The sequence below is a fragment of the Chelonoidis abingdonii genome, chromosome 19, assembly GCF_003597395.2.
Source record: "Chelonoidis abingdonii isolate Lonesome George chromosome 19, CheloAbing_2.0, whole genome shotgun sequence".
NCBI lineage: Eukaryota > Metazoa > Chordata > Testudines > Testudinidae > Chelonoidis > Chelonoidis abingdonii.
Window position 1 is genome coordinate 13112824 of NC_133787.1, and position 20310 is coordinate 13133133.

The 20310-nt window shown below is 35.8% G+C and overlaps 1 protein-coding gene across 1 annotated transcript in view; it reads left to right on the forward strand.

The window, feature by feature from the left end:
- The window catches only part of RPGRIP1L (RPGRIP1 like), a 120633-nt gene that overhangs the window by 84854 nt on the left and 15469 nt on the right, over positions 1 to 20310 (forward strand). Inside the window, exons 24-25 of the mRNA XM_032805384.2 lie at positions 12179 to 12362; positions 18591 to 18675. Coding sequence (XP_032661275.1) covers positions 12179 to 12362; positions 18591 to 18675 — 269 coding nt within the window. The remainder of the gene's footprint in view (positions 1 to 12178; positions 12363 to 18590; positions 18676 to 20310) is intronic.

Here is a 20310-nt window from a genome sequence, read left to right on the forward strand (position 1 = left end):
TATTAAAACTTCATGGTCAGTGTTTTCAAAGGCTGCTGACACATTTAAGAGAATAAGCATTACCTTATGACCATACTCCATCATTAAGAGGTCATGATTAGTCAATAAGATCTAGAAAGGACTAAAGCCAAAGTGAAAGGGTGAAAGAAGTGTGAAGAGTCCAGGTAATATCAAAATTATCTTTCAACAACCTTCTCAACAATCCATTCTGATAAAGGATTTGATGGACCCCACATAAACAGATAAGGTACCAGTGTCCACAAATTTCTTGAATGCACCATCGCAAGGAACGGGAATGAAGTGCATAGCAGTAAAAGGGTATTAGATTTCTAGAAGGCAAATGTCAGGAAATTGAAGTGTAATGCATACCAGAATTTAAAAGAATTAGCCAGTGAACTTACTGAACCACTGACAGCTATTTTTGAAAAATTATGGAGAACTGATCAACTGCCAGAAGATTGAAAAATAATTAAATATGGAATCAACCTTCTGAAAACAAATCAAATTGTAGGAGTTACCAAATGGTATATGTTACTTCTGAATCTAGTGCAATAATGGAACAAATATTAAGAGGGAAGCGGCTGAGATAAAAAACACCACCACTAAACATCTAAAAACTAATGGACTGTGAATGGTAGGCTGTATGAATTTATGAAGAAATAATCTTGCCAGATGAGCTTAATTCAACTAAATAAATCGATTAGAAAATATTAGTAAAGCATCTGATACTACAGTACATCATGAAATCTTCCCCTCACAACTAATTCAAATGGCTTGGATAGGAAAACAGGCTAAAGACAACAACAAAAGTGATATAAGGAGAAGTTTTGAATAGCATTAGAAAAAAATTTTAATAGCTTAATTGATTAATTAGAAGATGGTGCAAAGAACTTAAGAAAATTTACTAGTGATATTGGTCAGAAATATTATAATACAAAGGTACCACGTGAGTTTAGAAATATGGGTAGAAAATAGCACATGATTTTCAACATGAAAAAACACAAGCTAGTACATTTTGAGGAAGAATAAAACCGAAAACATAGATATTCACATGGAAGAAAAAAAACCTGGAGAGCAATAATGTTGGAAAAAATCTCTAGATAATACTGAACAGTAATCTAGATGTGAATGCGCAGTGCAATATAATTACAAAAAAAAATCTTGATTTTTGTTCTGGATGTTCAGAACAGACATTTAGTGCTTCTGTATACATCTCAGGTTCAGCCACACCTGGGATATTGTAGCCGCTTCTGGGAATCTTTGTGAGAGTTTCTGTTTTCCTATAGGCTAAAAAAAGATTGGGAAACAGTTGTGTTTTTTTGTTTTTAAATGACATGTTACAGTCACTGTTCTGATCAGTAGTATTTAATTAGTCTGTTCATTACCATAACTGTCTCCACGTTCTGATATAATACAGAGCTATCAAAAAGCTGGTTTGACTGCTATTTTGATCTGTACCTCTCCTTGAAAGTCTACATTTAAAAGTTAGGAAAAGAGAAAAGTGCAAGATGCTACTGTGTCAGACTGTAATATCCAACACGAATTCTTGATAATGACATGGACATTATTAGGACTGGTTAATTTATTTACCGTTTGTTCCTAGACAAAGAGCAAAAGAAAAGAAAACCCATAGCAGATCTCTTCTCTATGTGAAAAATTGGTTAGAATGCTGAAGTACTGCTAAAGTATTGGCTAACATGCCTTTGTTTGGTACAGCTGAACACTCTTCATTTTCATGAAAATAAAAAGAACTTTGTTTATGATTGAACATTATTTCATAGCTTGAGAGACTGCCACATGAGAAAAATGTAATTATTGTTAACTGTAATAAAGAGGGAAAGACTGAGTATTTGACAGACATAACATCACCATAAAAAAACAGCTGAAGAAGAAATTAAGGGAAATGTTAATGTTCCCAGAACAAACTTTATTTTACCGCATAAAAACTGCACTGGAAAAATTAACTAAATAATTAAATGCTTGGCAAGTACGTGGTGAAGTTAAATAGATTGGCAGGGATATTTTAGTTAAAACAATTCTGAAATGAAGCACTAAATGATAGGTTTCTTTATGGTTCACAAAGCCTGTGCTACGAGTCCAATTGCTTCAAGCTGCACTTACAAAAGACTTAATAATAGTCTTTGGCCATAGAGAGACACCCAATTTCGGAATAAAAAAACACAAATGGTGCAACATTTGGAAGTAAGCAATTTTGACTAGATTTTGAAAGAAGAGCATAGTGCCCCGGTAAACCAAACCATGCCTATTATCTTGGTTGCACCACTGTAACTTGTGATTAGACTGCGGAAATCTATGACCAACTAGAAGAGCTTGCCCCAGACATAGTACCGGTAAAATGTTTGCACCAAATGCCACTGAGGAAATATCTTAGAACAAAATATGTTGCAGGAGAATTTGAGGATCTCAAAAGGACAGCACCAAAGATAGGTGAGAGTGAAGAAAAAACATTAACTGTTTGAGATATAAGTTTAAAGTTTAAAGATATAAGTTTAAAGCCATTTATTTTTTATTTTTGCTGCTTTTTTTTTTCTTTTTTCCTGAAAAATTCCTGGCTTTAAAAAAAACATTATTGAGATTTTACCTATATATTTCTTCACCCAAATTTTGGAAGTGATGGAACTCCTAAACCTGGCTCATTGCTGCTACATCATGGTGGCGCAGAGCCATGTTATCAAGACCATCACCATGACTACAGAGGCCACTGCAACCTGTGAGTTTCAGATATCAAGGGCCCTTTGCTTTCAGTTTTTACAGATTTTTAACGTTTTAATTTTTTTTTGTGATAAACACTGATACATTCCTGGGAAATTTTAAACAAAATAAAAACCAAAACTAAAGAGTACTGATAAATGGTTGTATAGTCAAAATGAAAATTAACAGAAAGGCTGCAGTTCCTCTGTTTTCAGACAGGACATATAAAGATTTGGTAAGGTGCCTTTAGATGAAAAACAGTGTGTACATAAATGCTATGTCAGAAATTATAGCGTATTTTTGGTAAATTCCAGGTAAAAGGAGAATACAATAATAACTGATATAATTTGAATTTAACTTTAACAAGGAAGCCAATAGTTATAAGTAATCTATTGACTAGTTGGATTCTACTAGTTGATTAACCATTTATTAAAAGCATCTATTAATCATTTATTAACCCTTTATAAATATACCCTTAATGAAAAGAGTGACCTAAAACATTAGTATTTTTAATTACCGGTATATTGGATTCCTTCTTAAATTCTTGAACACTTTTTATAAGAGTGAAGAAACAGTAACTGGGCAAAACACTTATGCCTAAATTGGTACCAAATGAATGTTTTCTGGAAAACTGGAGGCCTTAAGTGACTGACTTATTTTACGTTCTGTGGCATCAAGTTTTACACACAATAAAAATAGAATGTATGATAATAGGTGCACATCAATACTGCTTAGTCACCCATTCAGAAGGACTAAATATTTTTTTAGGCATCTGCCAAAATCTGCGCCTGGAGGGCAAATGCATGATACTCAAGTTCTGCTCTGGAAAAAAGGCTTTGTACAAATAGCTTTGTGAGGTTGTATTTATTTTGTTGCATAATAATTTACAAGCAGAAAAAAAGGAGTTTGGCTTTTTCCCTAACTATAGCCCTAAAAAACACGGTCTAGTATTTGAATTTTCTCCAGCTCACACACCATGTGTAATAGTCATTAAATGGAATATTAACAATTCTGTTGGTGATACATAAATTCAGAATAGAATCCCGCTTACTCGCTCAGCTGTATTGGCTTTGCTCCACTGACAGGAAAACAAAGTAGTATGAACTTACTTTTGTCACTAATTAGGACTTGGAAGAAATGAGGAACAGGTGTACTGAGCAATAAGCTGCTGTTTACATAATCACTTTTCGTAGTACTGAAATGTACTCTAACTGAAGATGTGCTGTTTGATCATTCCTTCTATGTATTTTCTTTATACTCCTTTCTAAAGAAACTAACATGCAAAATACATAGTTTTTAAAATATAAGCCCCTCCCTCCCTCTTCAAAGCTAGGCCAGAGTGGGGCATTCAGGTTTGTTGTGTTACAGTTTCTATTTTATAAGCTATAACTACTTCATATTTTATCCTGAATATCATGTAAAGAGCTGGTACACTCATTCTGTAACCTCAACATTGCCTAACTCCCTACAGACAGAAAGTACAGAAGTAAGAGCTCTTTGCATTTCATCCATTAATATCTAAGGAGTCTTCCTAGCGTTTGAAATTAAAGGTAACTGAAGCCCACAAAGCATTTGCAATCATTTTCATGTGTGAATAGATGGTACTGAGGTGTCTAACTGGCTATTGAGGTTGACTCTTAGTACTTTACTGTCACTTCTTCCAGTTCTTGAAAAATGAGTGGTCAGTGTTTTACCATTGAAAAATCAGATTACTCTCTTCCTTGTGCTAGGCTGCAGTACAGAAGTGTGGATTCCAACTGCACTGTTACAGTAACAATTATCTTTGCTGCATGCGTAGCACTACTTGGAGGGGAGGAGGGAGCATTACAAAGCCATTGGAGTTTGTAAATACTGCAAGTCAAATAATTCCAGATATTTCTTTTTTTATTTATTCCTCCTTAAAAAGAAAAATTACGAATTTAAAAAGTAAAAACTGTCAACTAGAGGCAGAGTCAAAGGAGAATGTATGAAGAAAGCTTAAGGATAGCCAATCTCAGGAGTAATCCGAAACAGCATTTTATGTTATGTAAAGTTAACAGCAAAAGCAAACCACATAAAGGAAGGAAGTTTGGACAGTATCCTCTGTATGTCTGAGAACAGCATTAAGAGCAAAGTACAAATGCCCCCTGCTTATACATAGGTTTAATGCTGCCATTAATGGTCATTTAGTAAGCAGAGTTTCAGATCCCCGCAGTACCTTGTAGAGTATTTTCTAAGGTATTTGGGGTATAAGACCAAATGTAGAAAAGTTTTGGTTATGTGTTTGCCGTTGGTAAGTGTGTATTAGAGGTCATCCTCTATGCAATCCACAGAAAATACGGGTTGTAAGAGCCCCCTAGCTATAAAGTTTTGACTCTTTAGCTCACTCTTTAGCTACTCGTGCATTTAGCTCTGGAGCCCAATTCAGTCCCATGTGCATCAGCAAAAACAGTTCACCCTCTCATGTGTGCTTAAGGAAATACTGTGACTACTGGGGTCTGTTTCTGTGCAGTGTTCTATAAGGAAATAAACTTGACAAAGAATGTTAAATGGTGAGCTAATTCTGGGCTCAGTTATGCCTTATAAACACCCCCACCCCCCTGTGTAGAGAATAGTGCAGAATCTCACTGCCTCTAAAGAGCCCCTCAGCATGCAAGAGAAGTGAGCTCCCTGCATAATTCATTAAATAGGTACAGTGTGTAGTCCCTTCTGCAACAGTCCAGCTCTCCTGGCTAATTTGGATGAGGAGCAGGGATGTGGTCCTGTTTCCTTCCTGCCTTCAGCCTCTCTGTTTTGGGGGTGGGGGGAGCAAGGGAGGGCAATTTACAGGTAGCAGTCCCTGCCATGTAAGAGCACTCAGGTGCTACAACAGAATTAGTCCATTATAGAGGAGGCTCCTTACCGCACACATTCAAGGGCCAGTTGCAATTTGATTTTTCTCTTTATAGAATGAAAAACAGTACTCCCGTAATGAAACTCATATAATGGGTCATATTTACAGAAATAATTTCTTAGTCCTAGTCCACTTCTTCGCTCATATGAGAGGTGGATGCCCAAATCTTTTTTTCCTTCACCCCAGATTTTATACATTAAGCCTTTGTGTTTAGGGGAAAAAATAAAGTGTCAAATAAGCTGGACACCCAAAAAGTGCAGTCAAGGGAATTTCATTCTTTGTTGAGATATTCAGTATAGCCTCATCTGTCTTATTTTATATCTAACTTATGTAATATCTCACCTCTAGTATTTAAAAAGTCAGAGCTGAGAAATACAATGTAAGATGAAGATAACTACTTTATCATTTTGACAAAGAATCTAATACTGGCACTCTGACAGATAAGAGAGCTGCAAACTCTGCATGATTCACTTTTACCTCAGGAGTCTACACAGATTTCATTTTTTGGCTATCAAATGTAGATGTTTGATACTTTGGTAGAAATTTATATTTGTACATGAATTTACAGACATGAAATCTTAATTAAATAATTCAATTGAAGAAAAAAAATATGATTCTGACCCTTGCTCCTTTAGGTTTCCTGCCTCCATTCTTACAAGCCTACTGTCAAATTCTTTTTGTGAAGAACTTTGCCACCAAGGCACAAGAAGGGTATAGATTTTCCACAGTAATAGTTCAAGTCTTCATCTGGCAGACAGCTAATATAAAGAAAGGGCACATGGATACCACCTTGTCCCACAGGCTACCATAATTTCCAAATGACTAGTTAAAGCAGAAGGGGAGAAAGCTAGAGCAGTATTTGAAGAAGATTCCTTCTAAGCATAACTTGTATTAATGTGCCATGGCAGTGATTGAAAAAGGATAATTCTTATTTCTATGACCATTGTTTCTGCAAAATCCCAACCAAGAGATCTTTCTTAAATTAAGGGTCTGACAGATGAGAGTGCTATTAAGAAACTGAATTTTTATCTTTTATCTCAATCCCATGATTTGGGTCAGGGTTGTCAAAGGAATTATTGCTGTCATCTGTTGAGTGAGTATCTACTGAATCCAGACTGTTGGTTTGTTAACAGAACCATGGTTCACATTGTCATGCATCTCTAATAATAAAATCAATCAGACTGGCATTCTTGTGACAACAGTGTCAGAGGGAGGTGAAAAAAACCCACTGTTTTATTTACTTTTCAATCATTTTTGCTTGTTCAGGTGTTAGCTATATTTTGAGCTGTGAAAAACTCAGGTTTTTAAAGAAAATAATCCAGTTATTTTTTTCAGTGTTAATTGCGTTCTATCATTGTGTTTTTCATGAATTCTTGATCTTGTGTCACTCACATGTACTTGTATGCATATAACCTATTTGAAAGTGTTTTGTTACTAGAAACTTTAATCTCTAGTTTATTATTGTAAATATTCATTTCAGCCTGTGTTCTAAAATGTAAAAACTAAAAAAGGAGTGATGAGAACGTCAAGGTTAGGCCAGATAGGAAGCCATAAGAAAATTCTAGAATATTCTGCCTTTTAAAAAGGTAATTGATGAAAGAGGTGTTGCTAACAGGGGGAAAAGGGGCATTGCATGTGGAAAAGAGGGTTGTGGATGGAGCTGTGAACTATTGGGAAGCTTGATTTGCTAGAATCTAAAACTTCAGGAAGGAGGGGAAAGACATCTGATATCATGGTTCAATGTAAAGCTGGCTAGCTTAGCTTGTTTTTCAGGATTCAGTTTTCGGTATTGAATTTACTAGCTGGTGGTTTCTCATTGTCATCAGTGAATGTGAACAGTAGTAAATGCATTACTGCATAACAATGCACAAAATGATCGATTTAAAGGAAAGGTTGAATCAATATTCCCTGGATATATACTCCCCAGACATATTTAAATTCACAAATCTGCTACTAGTTGGTGAAAGTGAAGAAACTGAGAAAAATAAAAGGAAATTAAAATAGCCAGAATTAATACAAGTTGGTTGGTAAAAAGAAAAAAGTGCCTACTGCAACATTTATGCGAGTGGGTCTTGGTCCAAAGAAAACGGTGTTGCTCTGTAAGGCCTCTCTTAGAGCAGGTGGGACGAAGATGGAAAATGTACTGGGCAGGAAACAGTTGGGGGTCAGGTTAGGACAAGGTTACTGCATTGCTCTTCCTGTTGACTAGACGCGCTGGGGAGATCCCATGCAGCCTTGTAGAGGCACTCCATTACCAGGATCGGGTTGGCAGCACCCACCCAGACATGAACTTGGCAAAAGGACATGCTGTGGACATGTTCTGCCCTTTCCCTTGAGGGGCTGAGAAGGAATTATTCCCCTCACTGCCATATTGGCTGAGGTGGTTAGGTTTTTTGCCTTTGCCATAGCTAGTCTGTAGTAGAGTCAGGGGGTTAGGTTATAGTGTTGCAACTTCATACATAAAACTTCTGGAAGATAGGTACTCAGTGCGGAAGGGATATAGTTGTTGAATAAAATGGATTGGAAAATGATTTGAAGGGAAGCATCCTGTAAGAGTGCCAAATAAGTGGAGGTTGGGGCTCCTCTGTTCCCTCATCAGGGAGCTCCTGCCCCTGCTTTTTCTGGTCCCCTTTAAGGAAGTTGAGGAAAGGGTTTTGAGTTCTACATCTGTATAGTGGAAAACAAATTCCTCTCCTTCATGCAGTGTACAATTGGTAGATATCATAGAATATCAGGGTTGGAAGGGACCTCAAGAGGTCATCTAGTCCAACCCCCTGCTCAAAGCAGGACCAATCCCCAGACAGATTTTTGCATCAGATCCCTAAAATGGCCCCTGCAAGGATTGAACTTGCAAACCTGGGTTTAGTAGGTCAATGCTCAAACCACTGAGCTATCTCTCCCCCCCAGTTGCCAGCTTCTTCCAGATGTTATAAGTGAATAAAGTTATGTCCATTGGCATGGACAGACAATGAGAAATGACTCCGTAATGGCCAGAAACATCCAAGCATGTTACTGCCTACAACTATTGATTCTGAGGGTGAAATCTTGGCCCTTTGGAGTTTTCCCATTGATTTCACTGGGGTCAGGATTTCACCCTGGGTCTGTAAAGAAGTTGTAGAATATAGTGTGCTAGTTACTTTAGATGCCATCCAAGAGTGCATATACCAGGTTTGCCTTTGCTGTTTGCTCAGACAAAAAAAAAAAAGTAAATGAAAAAGCGAAGAAATAACTGCAATTACTCTAAACTTCTGATATCTGAGTATTCAGCACATTACTTAAACCTTCTTGAAGAAGAAGTAGCATCTAACACAGTCCTAAAGCACACTGTGGGAATTCAAAGATTCTTCTAAGTTCATCAGCCTCATATGGCCAGATCTTCAGCTGGTGTCAATTGGTGTATTTCTGTCTGAAGTCAGTGAAGCTATGCTTATTTACAAAGGCTGAGGATCTGGCCTGTCTTTTGGTTTGTTTGTTTTTTCCCTTGAAGTATAAGAGAAATGAAGGCCCAGTCTCCCAATAATATTCAATGGAACTATAATATAAAATTCTCTAATAGTATCCAAACACCATATGTATGTTGAAATGAAGTCTGAGAAGGATTTTCAGCAATGCATAGCACACAGCTTAAATTACAAAGATCTCTCCAGAGAGGCATTAAACTTGACTTGATAGATCACAGACTGATAACAATATTGTTTCATTCTTAGGTATCTAAATATAATAAAAACACTCCTATATACATTTAGAAGCAACATGTAACTGAACTATGCTAATACTAATACCATACACTAATGAATGGAAGCCAAATTCCTGAAATATTAGATGACGTTTCATTGGTTTAATAACAGTCTATCAGTAGCACAAGTTGTTCTATCATTACTGCAACAACTCATAATCCATTGAAACATTTCTTAAATTTTGTTTTATTTTTACATCAACAACGGAATGTTTAATTTCCATCAAAGCAGAATTATTTGAAGGGAAATAATTGGTTATGCTAAACTAGTTATTTTTCACTGTAATTAAACCTAGTAGGTGGGCTGTGGAGAATAAAGAAAAATCTAACACTTAGTGAAACAGAAAAATATAAATATATGTTTTTTTTGCAGCCTAGGCCCAAAAACTGTAGTTTAAAACTTCATTCATAGCAGATATTAGTTGTAACATTTACTTTTATTTATAGTAAATGTGTGAGTTTTATACTAGTAGTGAAATATGACTTCACTACTAGCTGTTAGTCTTTAGCAGTTGCATAGTTTGATTTGCAAATGTAAATTATCTTTTAAAAAAATCAACTTATGTTCTCTTTATTATACACTATGTTGCATGCTTCATAATAATAAAACCATGACTCTAAATATTCTTTTTTAAAGTCTAGAGCAATTCATTTATTTTTCTTTTAATTTTGTAACAATGGAACTTACAATTATTTGTCACCTTAAACGTTAGAAAGCAGTATGCCATCAATAGGTGGATTTTCCCCTCTTCTCTGTCTGAGAATGGAAAGTAGTATAAATGTTTTTTTCCTGTAGCATACTATTACAAATGCTAAGTATGTCAAACAAAATTTTAAGTTATATGAAAAGACTTGGTAATACAGTATATTTGATTTTCACTTATAAACTATTATATGTGTACAAACTAGTTTGACATAACTGCTAAATAATTTTTCAGGGGGAGAACCCCTCATAATATCACTTTAAATGCATCTCCTAATATATCTGTACAATGCAGAAAGAAAAGAGTTGTTTCTGAAGTAAAATTAGACAATAGAGCCAATTTCATTTTTTATGCATGAGAATGTAGAGTGCTTGAGGTTATTAGTTGAAACCGAGTAACCTTTCTTGGCTTTCATCTCTTTCTTTTCAAATTTGAATATGAAAAGCATATTCAAGTCAAAGACCATCACTTTAATGACATTTGGCAGTCATTTGATTTATTAGGTTTTAGAAAAAAAATTCCTTTAAATATTTCATCATACTATGCTAATCCTAGTAATATTGCCAGCTGAAGCCATGTACCTGTATTAGTGGAGACAGAATGGTGTGGAATTTTCTCTGTCATCCTAGTAAAATTTCCATGAATCTACTGAATAATAAAATAACCTTATTGAAATATTCAGATTTGGGTTTTTAGTTAAAGTGTCTTAGGATACATAATAAAAGAAAATGTCTTTTGAAGAAGGGGGTAAAATTTCTTCATCAAATATTGAAGGGGCTTGACAGCAATGAAAATTTTTCTTTATGAAGGATATTTTTACAATAGGATACTTGTGCTTTTCAGTGTGATTAATTATATAATATGCTTTGAAATGCATCAGCAACCACCACGATGTTGGTGAATTTACTGTTCTTGCACTGAAGTCTAGAAAACTGATCTTCTAAACATGTCTTTTTGAATTTTATAATTTTTGCTTCAGATGATTTGAATTTAGAACCAGAAGTCTTCAAACACCATGTAGTAGAAATAGTCATTAATGCAAATAACTTAAAAAAAAAAAAGTTAAGAAAAACTTGACAGTTATGAACTGTGAGGAGTTCTATTTGCTCTTTGAAGAACAGAATTGCATCCTTTGAATGTTCATCTGTGTAGTCTAATTTTGAAATCACAATGTTTTTTCTTTCTTTGAAATCACAGAGTTATTCAAGGAAATGTTTGTGGCCCTCTCTGTTATGTTTGACACCTGAACTCTCCATAGTAGGGTACAGTACATTAGAAAGTTAACAAACAAAACAAACATACACAAAAACCTGCCAAGATTACAAAAATTGCAAAGGGGTACAAAGCAACAGTTTCAAATATAGAATATAAAAATGTCAAAATTAAGACAAAGATATAAGGAAAAAGAAATTATGTTGAAGGCCAATTTAGAGTTCTTTAAAAGCAGCAGAGAATCCTGTGGCACCTTATAGACTAACAGACGTTTTGGAGCGTGAGCTTTCGTGGCTGAATACCCACTTCGTCAGACGCAGGTTGCGTCTGACGAAGTGGGTATTCACCCACGAAAGCTCACGCTCCAAAACGTCTGTTAGTCTATAAGGTGCCACAGGATTCTCTGCTGCTTTTACAGATCCAGACTAACACGGCTACCCCTCTGATACTTTAGAGTTCTTAAATGTACTGTCAAAATATCAATTTAAACATTTATTTAATTTAACTAGACTAGGTTAGTTTAATATGTGACATTTCCATGACCCGTAAGTACTGTATTACTTCATCTGACATCATATGTTTTATATCAGATCTAGTTTAATAGCGATGTAATCTTCAGTAGGCATATAGTGATAGTCATCCAGATGGAAAAGTTTGATCCATAATATTGTTGAGACTTTTTCGAGTAGGTTACTAAATGATGATAAACGTATATACAACAGCTTTGCTACTGTGTTGGAAGTATTTTCAACCTCAAATACAAATGAGTCTATTGCAAAAACAGTTAACTGCAAACACAGGGGCATTAGAACCTCAGTATATCTCTGTCATCATAAATCATGTTCCACTGTACAAAACATCCCAGTGACTTACATGTTTGTTTGTTCAAGTTGACATTACAAGAAATATGGTGTGTTAATTGTTTGTTTGTTTTTAAAACAGTCAATAGAAAAAATTCGGATTGAGATTATATCCCTAAGTCTCACGGATTCCCGAGTTGCAATGGATGTCACAATACAGCGACTGTTTGTAGAATGCAGATTCTACAGTTTCCTTGCAGAAGAGACACCAGTGTCACTTCCTAAACCAAAAAGTGGACAGTGGGTTCACTACAATTATAGCAATGGTAAGTATGATATATTTGTGAACACCCTCATATCTTCTATTAAACTCAGTCCTATAGAAAATGTTTAATGAATTCTGATTCCTTAACTCTCTTGATTACAATAAAATTGGTAGATATTCCAGTTGTATCTGCCATTTCTAAATATTCTTTTAGAAAATAGCACAGATGCCATGTAAGATAGATAGATATAGGGGTTTATCTCTGCTGGTACAGATTCTCAGAGCTGCTTTGAAATCAATGAAGTTATGAAAATTTACATCAGCTGAGAATGTGTCTCATAAAATGTAAACAATTTAATTTATTGAAAATGGAAATACCTATAGAATACCAGAGACTAAATTATATTTATCATATTTTAAACAAAGTGTTTAACCATCATAGTACAAAAGAGGCAAAACCACCCAGAAAGTCATTAATCAATAGAATCACATAGAATTCCAACATCCAAACACAACTTTAATGAGAAATTATATAATTAGATGTGCCTATATCTTTGGAACACACAGCATTGTTTTAAGCATAGTCTTTGCCAAACAGGAAGTTATTGCTGCTGTAGTAAAGGCTGCTAATATTTTGATTGTGAGTCTTGAATTCTCAGTGACTTCACATTATCTCAGCCTTGAAACTTGATGTACTTGCTGTATTTTTTTCTATTTAACTACAAAAGTCTATTAATATATTATTACTCAATCCAAGCTTCAGAAATGTGATGTGGTCTTAAATATGAGTACTTGAAGTCTTCTGTAATTAAAGTACATAGGAACAGGTCAACTGATGTGATAGTTTTGGCAAACTGGGGAGATACCTTCAAATCAAAATTAGATAACTCTCTTTTTGGAAACCAAAATATATAATCCGTATATAACCAATATATAATGGCCTTTATTAACAGGTATAAGAATGAGTGATCTTATGTACTATAATCCCTAAAGCACACTAATAGGGCCCTTAATATAGGAGGCCTACACTATTTTTAGAAGTGCTGATTCAGTAAAGTTGGACTTAGACTAACATCAGGTAGCAAATGAATAAAGAAATAAACATACTGGGTGAAATCCTGGCCTCATTGACATCAATGGCAGAACTTCTTTTGACTTCAATGCGGCCAGGAACTGAATCACAATGGTGGTCTAGAGACGGGAAAAAACAGAAATGGTTTGGTGATATATGTAAAAAGATTAGCAGTGGGACAGTTCTTAAACTATTTGTATTAATACTGCAGTTTCTAATAATTTTTTGGTGAATGTCAATATTGGGTGTTTTTTCTTAAATCCTCAGGTCTGGAGTCATGTGATTATGTGAGGGGGAGGGATAGCTTAGTGATTGGAGCATTGGCCTACTAAACCCAAGGTTGTGAGTTCAGTCCTTCAGGGGGCCATTAGGGATCTGGGGCAAAATCAGTACTTGGTCCTGCTAGTGAAGGCAGGGGGTTGGACTCAATGACCTTTCAGGGTCCCTTCCAGTTCTATGAGATAGGTATATCTCAATATAAAAACAATAAAAAAAGTTTTTAAAAAGTTTCTAATGCTTATGACTGTTAAACCCTAAAGGCCCAAACATCAGAATCCAGAATTTATTATTTTTAAAAATCTCATTGGTTTTTAAGTCAGTATCATGACTTTTGGTTGTGACTCGTGATTTTTGAATGATTGGGGTTTGCAGTAATACATTTAATTGTTTTTAACTTTGCTAATCAAAACCTGGGATCTAACAACCCTGTTTTTCCTTTTGCTGTTGTAATGTAAAACTGTTTTCATAACTTAGAATATCCTAGCAAATAATTCTTTAGAAATACTTTTTGTCTTAATGGCTACAATGTTCTAATTTGCAGCACTTTTCCAAAATGGTTGATTTAGTCGCACTAGTGTTTTACTTCGATAACTGGTCCTGTAATTTCTACTTAATACTGGCTTTGCATATAAGGGAAAAGTCCTAATGAATTTGCTGTTTGATAATGTCAGTGAGGAGGCCAATAATCTAATAGTAATGAATTCTGTGTGTGTGTGTGTGTTTACTATAGCTTTAGTCCATCTCTTAGTCATACCTAATTAGATTTGAGTATGTAGAATATTTGGGGTTAATTGAATATTTTCTTTAATAAAAATGAGATTTACACGCGGAGACAGAAATGTACTTTGAGCTTAGAGGCAAGCTAATAGTCTTCTAGATTTTGTATGAAAAAAATCATAGCAAATCCACAAGTAATTTAAGAAATCATTAATTCTGGTAAATAAAACCTTATTGAGTTATTTTATTTATAACTTAAGCAGTGTTATGTTTTTGTTTTTTAAATGTTGTTATGTCTTAGCTGACTTAGAATATCTGTTGAAATCTTTGGTTAATAAGGAACAGTTATTTTAATTATTTAACACTTACATCATCACCTTAACATTTGTGATTTCATTATGAGATAGCTGCAGACTAGCTTTACAATTAGTAAAAACAAATCTTGTAAAAGAATAATATCTTAGATAATGTCAGGTGATGAGTGCATGGAAGATCCAATCCACAAAATGAATTCCCCATTTCTAGGCAGAAGCAGGGTAGTGCCCCTATCAGTAATTCTCTGAAGCTCCCCGTAAATGGAGCTCTGCTGAACTCAGAGGACAGGGAGGGAAGCAAATCTCTTGGATTTTGGCATGGAAATCTTGGTTGGAGGTAATAGAGTTTAGCTGTCCTTTGGGACAGGCTCTGCAAGAAAATTTTCCTAAAAATCCATGAGTGCTTCCAAACTCTGCAGCCCCCCAAAACCATCCCAGATAAGGCAATAGTGTAAGGAAAATTTAAATCACCTCTTCTTCATCTCAGGCTTCTTCCTACAGTTTTTCTTTCACACGAGGGGGTGATCTGAGCCATAATAAGCCGTTTATTCACATAGATTTTTCAATACAGGTGAAACATTTAGAATAAAATTAGTGTCTGCTAACTATATGAATGCCACGTCAAAGTACACATTTCAGAGTGAACCTAGCTTTTATTTCATACAGTCTGAAAAATATGGGGAACATTTTGTTCGACCTGGAATAAGTGGGTACATTGAGATTTGAATCTTAATTTCACCTAAAATTTATTTTGAGGACCATACAAAAGATCAAGTTTAGTTGACAAACATTGATAACAAGGAAACAGCATTTATATTTCATAGGGATGGAAAATATTGCTATGAGAATGCTGAGAAGGCAAGAAAGTGGTAAGGAAATAAGATAAATGATAGCAGGTCTGAAGAATGTTTTCTTTGCTTTATATAAACCTTCCAGGGAATTGACAATAGAATGGAAAAGATTAATGAAATCTTCCAAAGTTTTTATGAGACTTATATAGATCAGAAGCCTTTGTCTCTGAGGAGTGAAGAGTTGATTATGTGGACAAAATGGAGTTACATTAGTAGATGAAGAGGATACAGAACTTCTGATTTCCTGGTTAATGGTGGGATACATTTCGGTTTCAAAATAAATTAATGAAGGGGCTGAACTCTAAGGGAAGATGGGTTCCTTGATAAAATTCTATAACAACGTTAAGGCAATATCAGCCCTAATATTGGAAAGCACTCTTGATTATATAGTTCAAAGAGATGAACTACACACCAACACTAGATGAGGCACTGATTCCTCATAATTGTGATGGGACCCCTGTTTCAACATTTACAATAAATACCTCTTCTTAGAGCAGTCTCAGCAAGTATTAAGGAACTTAAACACAATCTTCTGTAATGATATTATGGTGGCTATCTTGGAATGCACCATACCAGTAATCTTTAATGAGGTACAGGAGTTTCAAAATCTTTGTTTTTAGGGTTACTTTGGAACAAATTGAAAATTATCATTCTGGATACAAACTGCCATTACTTAGTGTTAGATAGTCCTCCAACTATTGGACGCAAATATGAGATACTGTGCGCTTTGGAGCAGTGTTGTAATCCTGAGTTTTGAGCATTTGAAAACAGTTATTCACCACTGAATCTAAAAACCAAAGTTTCTCATCACTATTGTTAATCATCCTCCCCCCAGGCTTGCCTGGGTTTCGTAAGATACACCCTGTACATGCTAGATTCTCCGTGTGTGAGAAATGAATTCAGACTGTTCAGCTTTGAATATAGATTTTCATTATTATAGAATAGTTTCAGATTTAGAATTAGTAGATTTAGGAAACTTCAGCCAGGCCGGGAAGTCACTGGTAATCTGGCGACTGCTTTGAAGTTGTTTGGTTGTCCACCTGCCTGCCTGCTGCCTCCCCATCAGTTCCTTCAGTGGTCCCTGGAGTTTTCAGCTGTGCAAATAGCACATGTGGGAAGGCATCGACACACCAGAGGAATACCAGATGGCAGTGATAACTGATTTTGCTAACTGCCAGTATAAGTAGGCAGAGATGCTGAAGATGGAGGACTGAGAGGATTTAGGGGTCTGACAAACTGTGGTGACTCCTATAGACTATTGATCTTTTGCTTTCATTTAACCAGAGGATGCAAAAATGATGTGATTGCAGGAAGATTACAGATCTCAATGATGTTGGCTGTTACCTGGAAGGAACTCATACTAATAAGGATGCTTGTTTCTTTGCTCCTGCTAGAGAGGTGGGGATCAGGAAATGGATTTAGATTAATCCCAGCTCCACTGACCATGTTCATACAAATTAACTGGGAACACTGGAGAGCCCAGGACTCTGTAAAGCATGCTCTTTGTAACAATTCTTCTCTTCATAAAGATTTGAGAAGCCCATCTGTGAGGAATTAGATTGAGCCTCCATAGAACTTTTTGAACTTCTGGATCCCAATTCTCTCTATTCCGCAGTAGGATGCATAATTCCCATTGAAGTAAATGTTTGTTACTCATACCATGAGGAGTGGAAGGGGTAGAAATCAGGCACCCAAGAGTGTGTAAAGTGTAGACTCCTGTTAGCACGAGGTGAGGGATGAGAAATCCTTAATGTGAAATGGAGAGAGGAAGGAGTATTCCTGTGTGTATTTAATATGGTGTGATGAGAGAGAGGGTAAAAGGGGATTTCTTAGTGGTGGAGGGAGAGTAAGGAAGATGTTCCTTAAATAGGAAAAGGAGGAATCCATTTCTCTGTTCACATCTCCTTCACATGATCTTCCAAAAACACCCCGCATTGGGAAATAGTGGAGTGGTGAGTCCTGCAATCATGAGTTCAGCCGGGGAACTAGGACTGTTCATGTGAATGGAATGGGGAAAAAAAGGAAAAACGTAATAGACACAATATCTGTCAGATACATAGAGATGGAACAGATTTAGGAGTTCCCAGCCAGCCTGACCCCTGGAAGTCAGTGGAGGCGTGTTCCCTGCTACATGATTTCCACTGCTTGAAATTGTTGGGTTTTAATTGTCCCTATCTGATGGGGTTTACACCATTTCCTTTGGAAGCTTGTTCCGCTTAAATATATCTTTTCAGGAAGTTTCTCAACTTAAAATCTTTCTTGATTTAATTCCTTTACTCCTGTTTTCACCTGCATGCAGTGAATCTAAATAATTTCTCCTCTCTCTTGCTTTTTAAACCCTTCTAATTCTTGTAGACTGTTACTATGTCCTAAGAAAGAGCCCCCTTTCCAATGAAGGAGGTCCATGCCAGAAACCTTCATATGGAGTTTTCTAAAACCCTTTTTCTAATTTTCTCATCATGGTTTTATCTAGTGGGATTTTACTGTCAGTCACTTTAGTGGTACAAAAAATTTAAGTGGTGGGTGTGTTTTTAAACTGAGGAAATATAGCGTTTTTTAAAATAAACATCAGGCTGTGGATTTCCTCAATCCACTGGTCTAGATGCCTCTCTTATTGCGTGTTGTGTCAGGAGAGAATTAAATTACTGAAGCCATCAGAAGGGACAAGCATTCTGCCATACATTATCATTATCACTAGCTTCTTGGGTGAAAGAAAATGCAGTAAATCCTCTCATATACAAAGCAATAAAGACCACTGGCTTTTACAGTCATGACTGCCAGTGCTGTTAAGACAAAATGACAGCCATGTGACACACTTAGATGCTACTTCTATCTTTTCTGATATTGTGCACATAAAGATGGCAGTGACATGACATTAGATCACATGAGTGTTTAAATTTAATTCTAGCTTTCATTGTTGCATTTCTTAGGAAGCACTGAGGAAGGAAACTTGTTTCTTCTCAGCTTTTTTCCTCTAAATGCCAAAAACAAGATTATTCTAATTTTAGTTTATAATGAATTATCATATTCATTTGCGGTTTTGGTTTGCTTTCCAGTGATTCACGTGGATAAGGTGAATAACCATGCAAGGAGAGAATTCCTAAAGTCTATACTTCAAGAATCAGAGTTGAATACTGGCAGGTAAATATTGGTGGTGAAACACACCAGACAAAGTCTTTATAAATACATGCATACAGTCTGTGACATGGCATACTTTGTAACAATTCCTTGTTGAAGAAATATCTATGAGAAGTTGTTAGAACTTAGCACCAACTCAGGATAGCTTAAGATTGATTTAACTTCCCAGCAGTATGTTATAACTGCATATTATAGTTGACTGCAATATAAAGCAGAGCTGGGGCTCTACTATAGTATTTTACATTTATGGTATGTGATATGCCTTCCAGTGACATGAATTGCATGTGTCACACTGGCTTGTCAGCCACCTAAACTTTGATGTGGTGACATGCCTGTCCCTCACTGAGTTGGTTTTTCATGTGCCTTGAAACAATGCAACCCTCTCTCACTGTTCCTAAAAACAATTTCCATTGTGTCACATTTTGTTCAGCACACAATGTTCTGGGAAAGTTAAGTAAATTTATTTTATCAATGTTATATCTGTGACAGATTTAAAAGTGCATTTATGAATTAAGATAATATATTCATTGCTTGCTGATCTCCAAGTATTCTAGGGAGTGTAGGAAATCCACAGGATGTCCTTCAGTCCTGTATTTAGTCTAAAGCTTTAGACTAAAGTTCATGTAGCAGACTGCTGTTAGCTACCTAAATGACAAAGTTTGAGCATAAATTAATTGTACCAGCTCTAACTGTAATTTACTATGTTTGTTCAAGTCCAAACTTCTTTGGATGATAGCATACATATTATTTGTTTTTACTAAAAACAACCAAAAAACTCAACGATACTTATACCGTTTTCTTTCGGAAGTCAGCCATCACAAATGTGGAGGACCTATTGATGTGAAGATCTGTGCCATTTACAGGATAGTGGAATGCTTGCTAATTGTATTTGGGGTCATTTAATTATTTACACATTCACAGATACCCAGTGACATGTAAGGGCAGAGTTTAGTAATAAGATAGTGGTCTCTCTTCCTTCCATTTAACTTTAAAATTTAATTCCATCCCTTGGCCAGAAGACAATTTTTAATTAAATCAGACAGAAAGCAGATCCCATAAGAGCATGGACCTATCACATCAAAAGCACTTTGACCTTCCAAAATACAAATAATTTTTCATTTCAACAAATAAGCAGAAGACTTCAGTTTTATCATGTAAATTAGCAAGTTGGAGAACACAGTATACCAGAGAATCCTACAACGCTGAAAACAGTCTTATTTTTTTTTCTACCAAGGGTACATTCAGTGAGGCAAATAACTATTTCATGTAGGCCAAATACAATAATTATGTTCATTTCAGACATTTGCCAAGCAGCATCTGAGCAATCTTGCAGAACAGCTCATGGCCACTATGAATAACGAAAGGAAGTAGAAATAGCAATGGCATTCTCACCATAACAAAAAACCCTTCTCTTTGTGCTCGCTTTCACTTACATTTATTTTGTGTTGGTGGGACATTTATCATAGTTTGGAGCTCTGGACTATGGAGATATATGAATTCTGCACTGACTCAACATGAGGACAAGAGGCTTGCTACTAGTCCAGTCTCCTGTCCAGTTCCAACAATGTGACCGCTAGGAGAGGAAACCCATGGCATGATCCTCCCCAAACGCCATTGGTTTTGGACCTTGCTCATTTT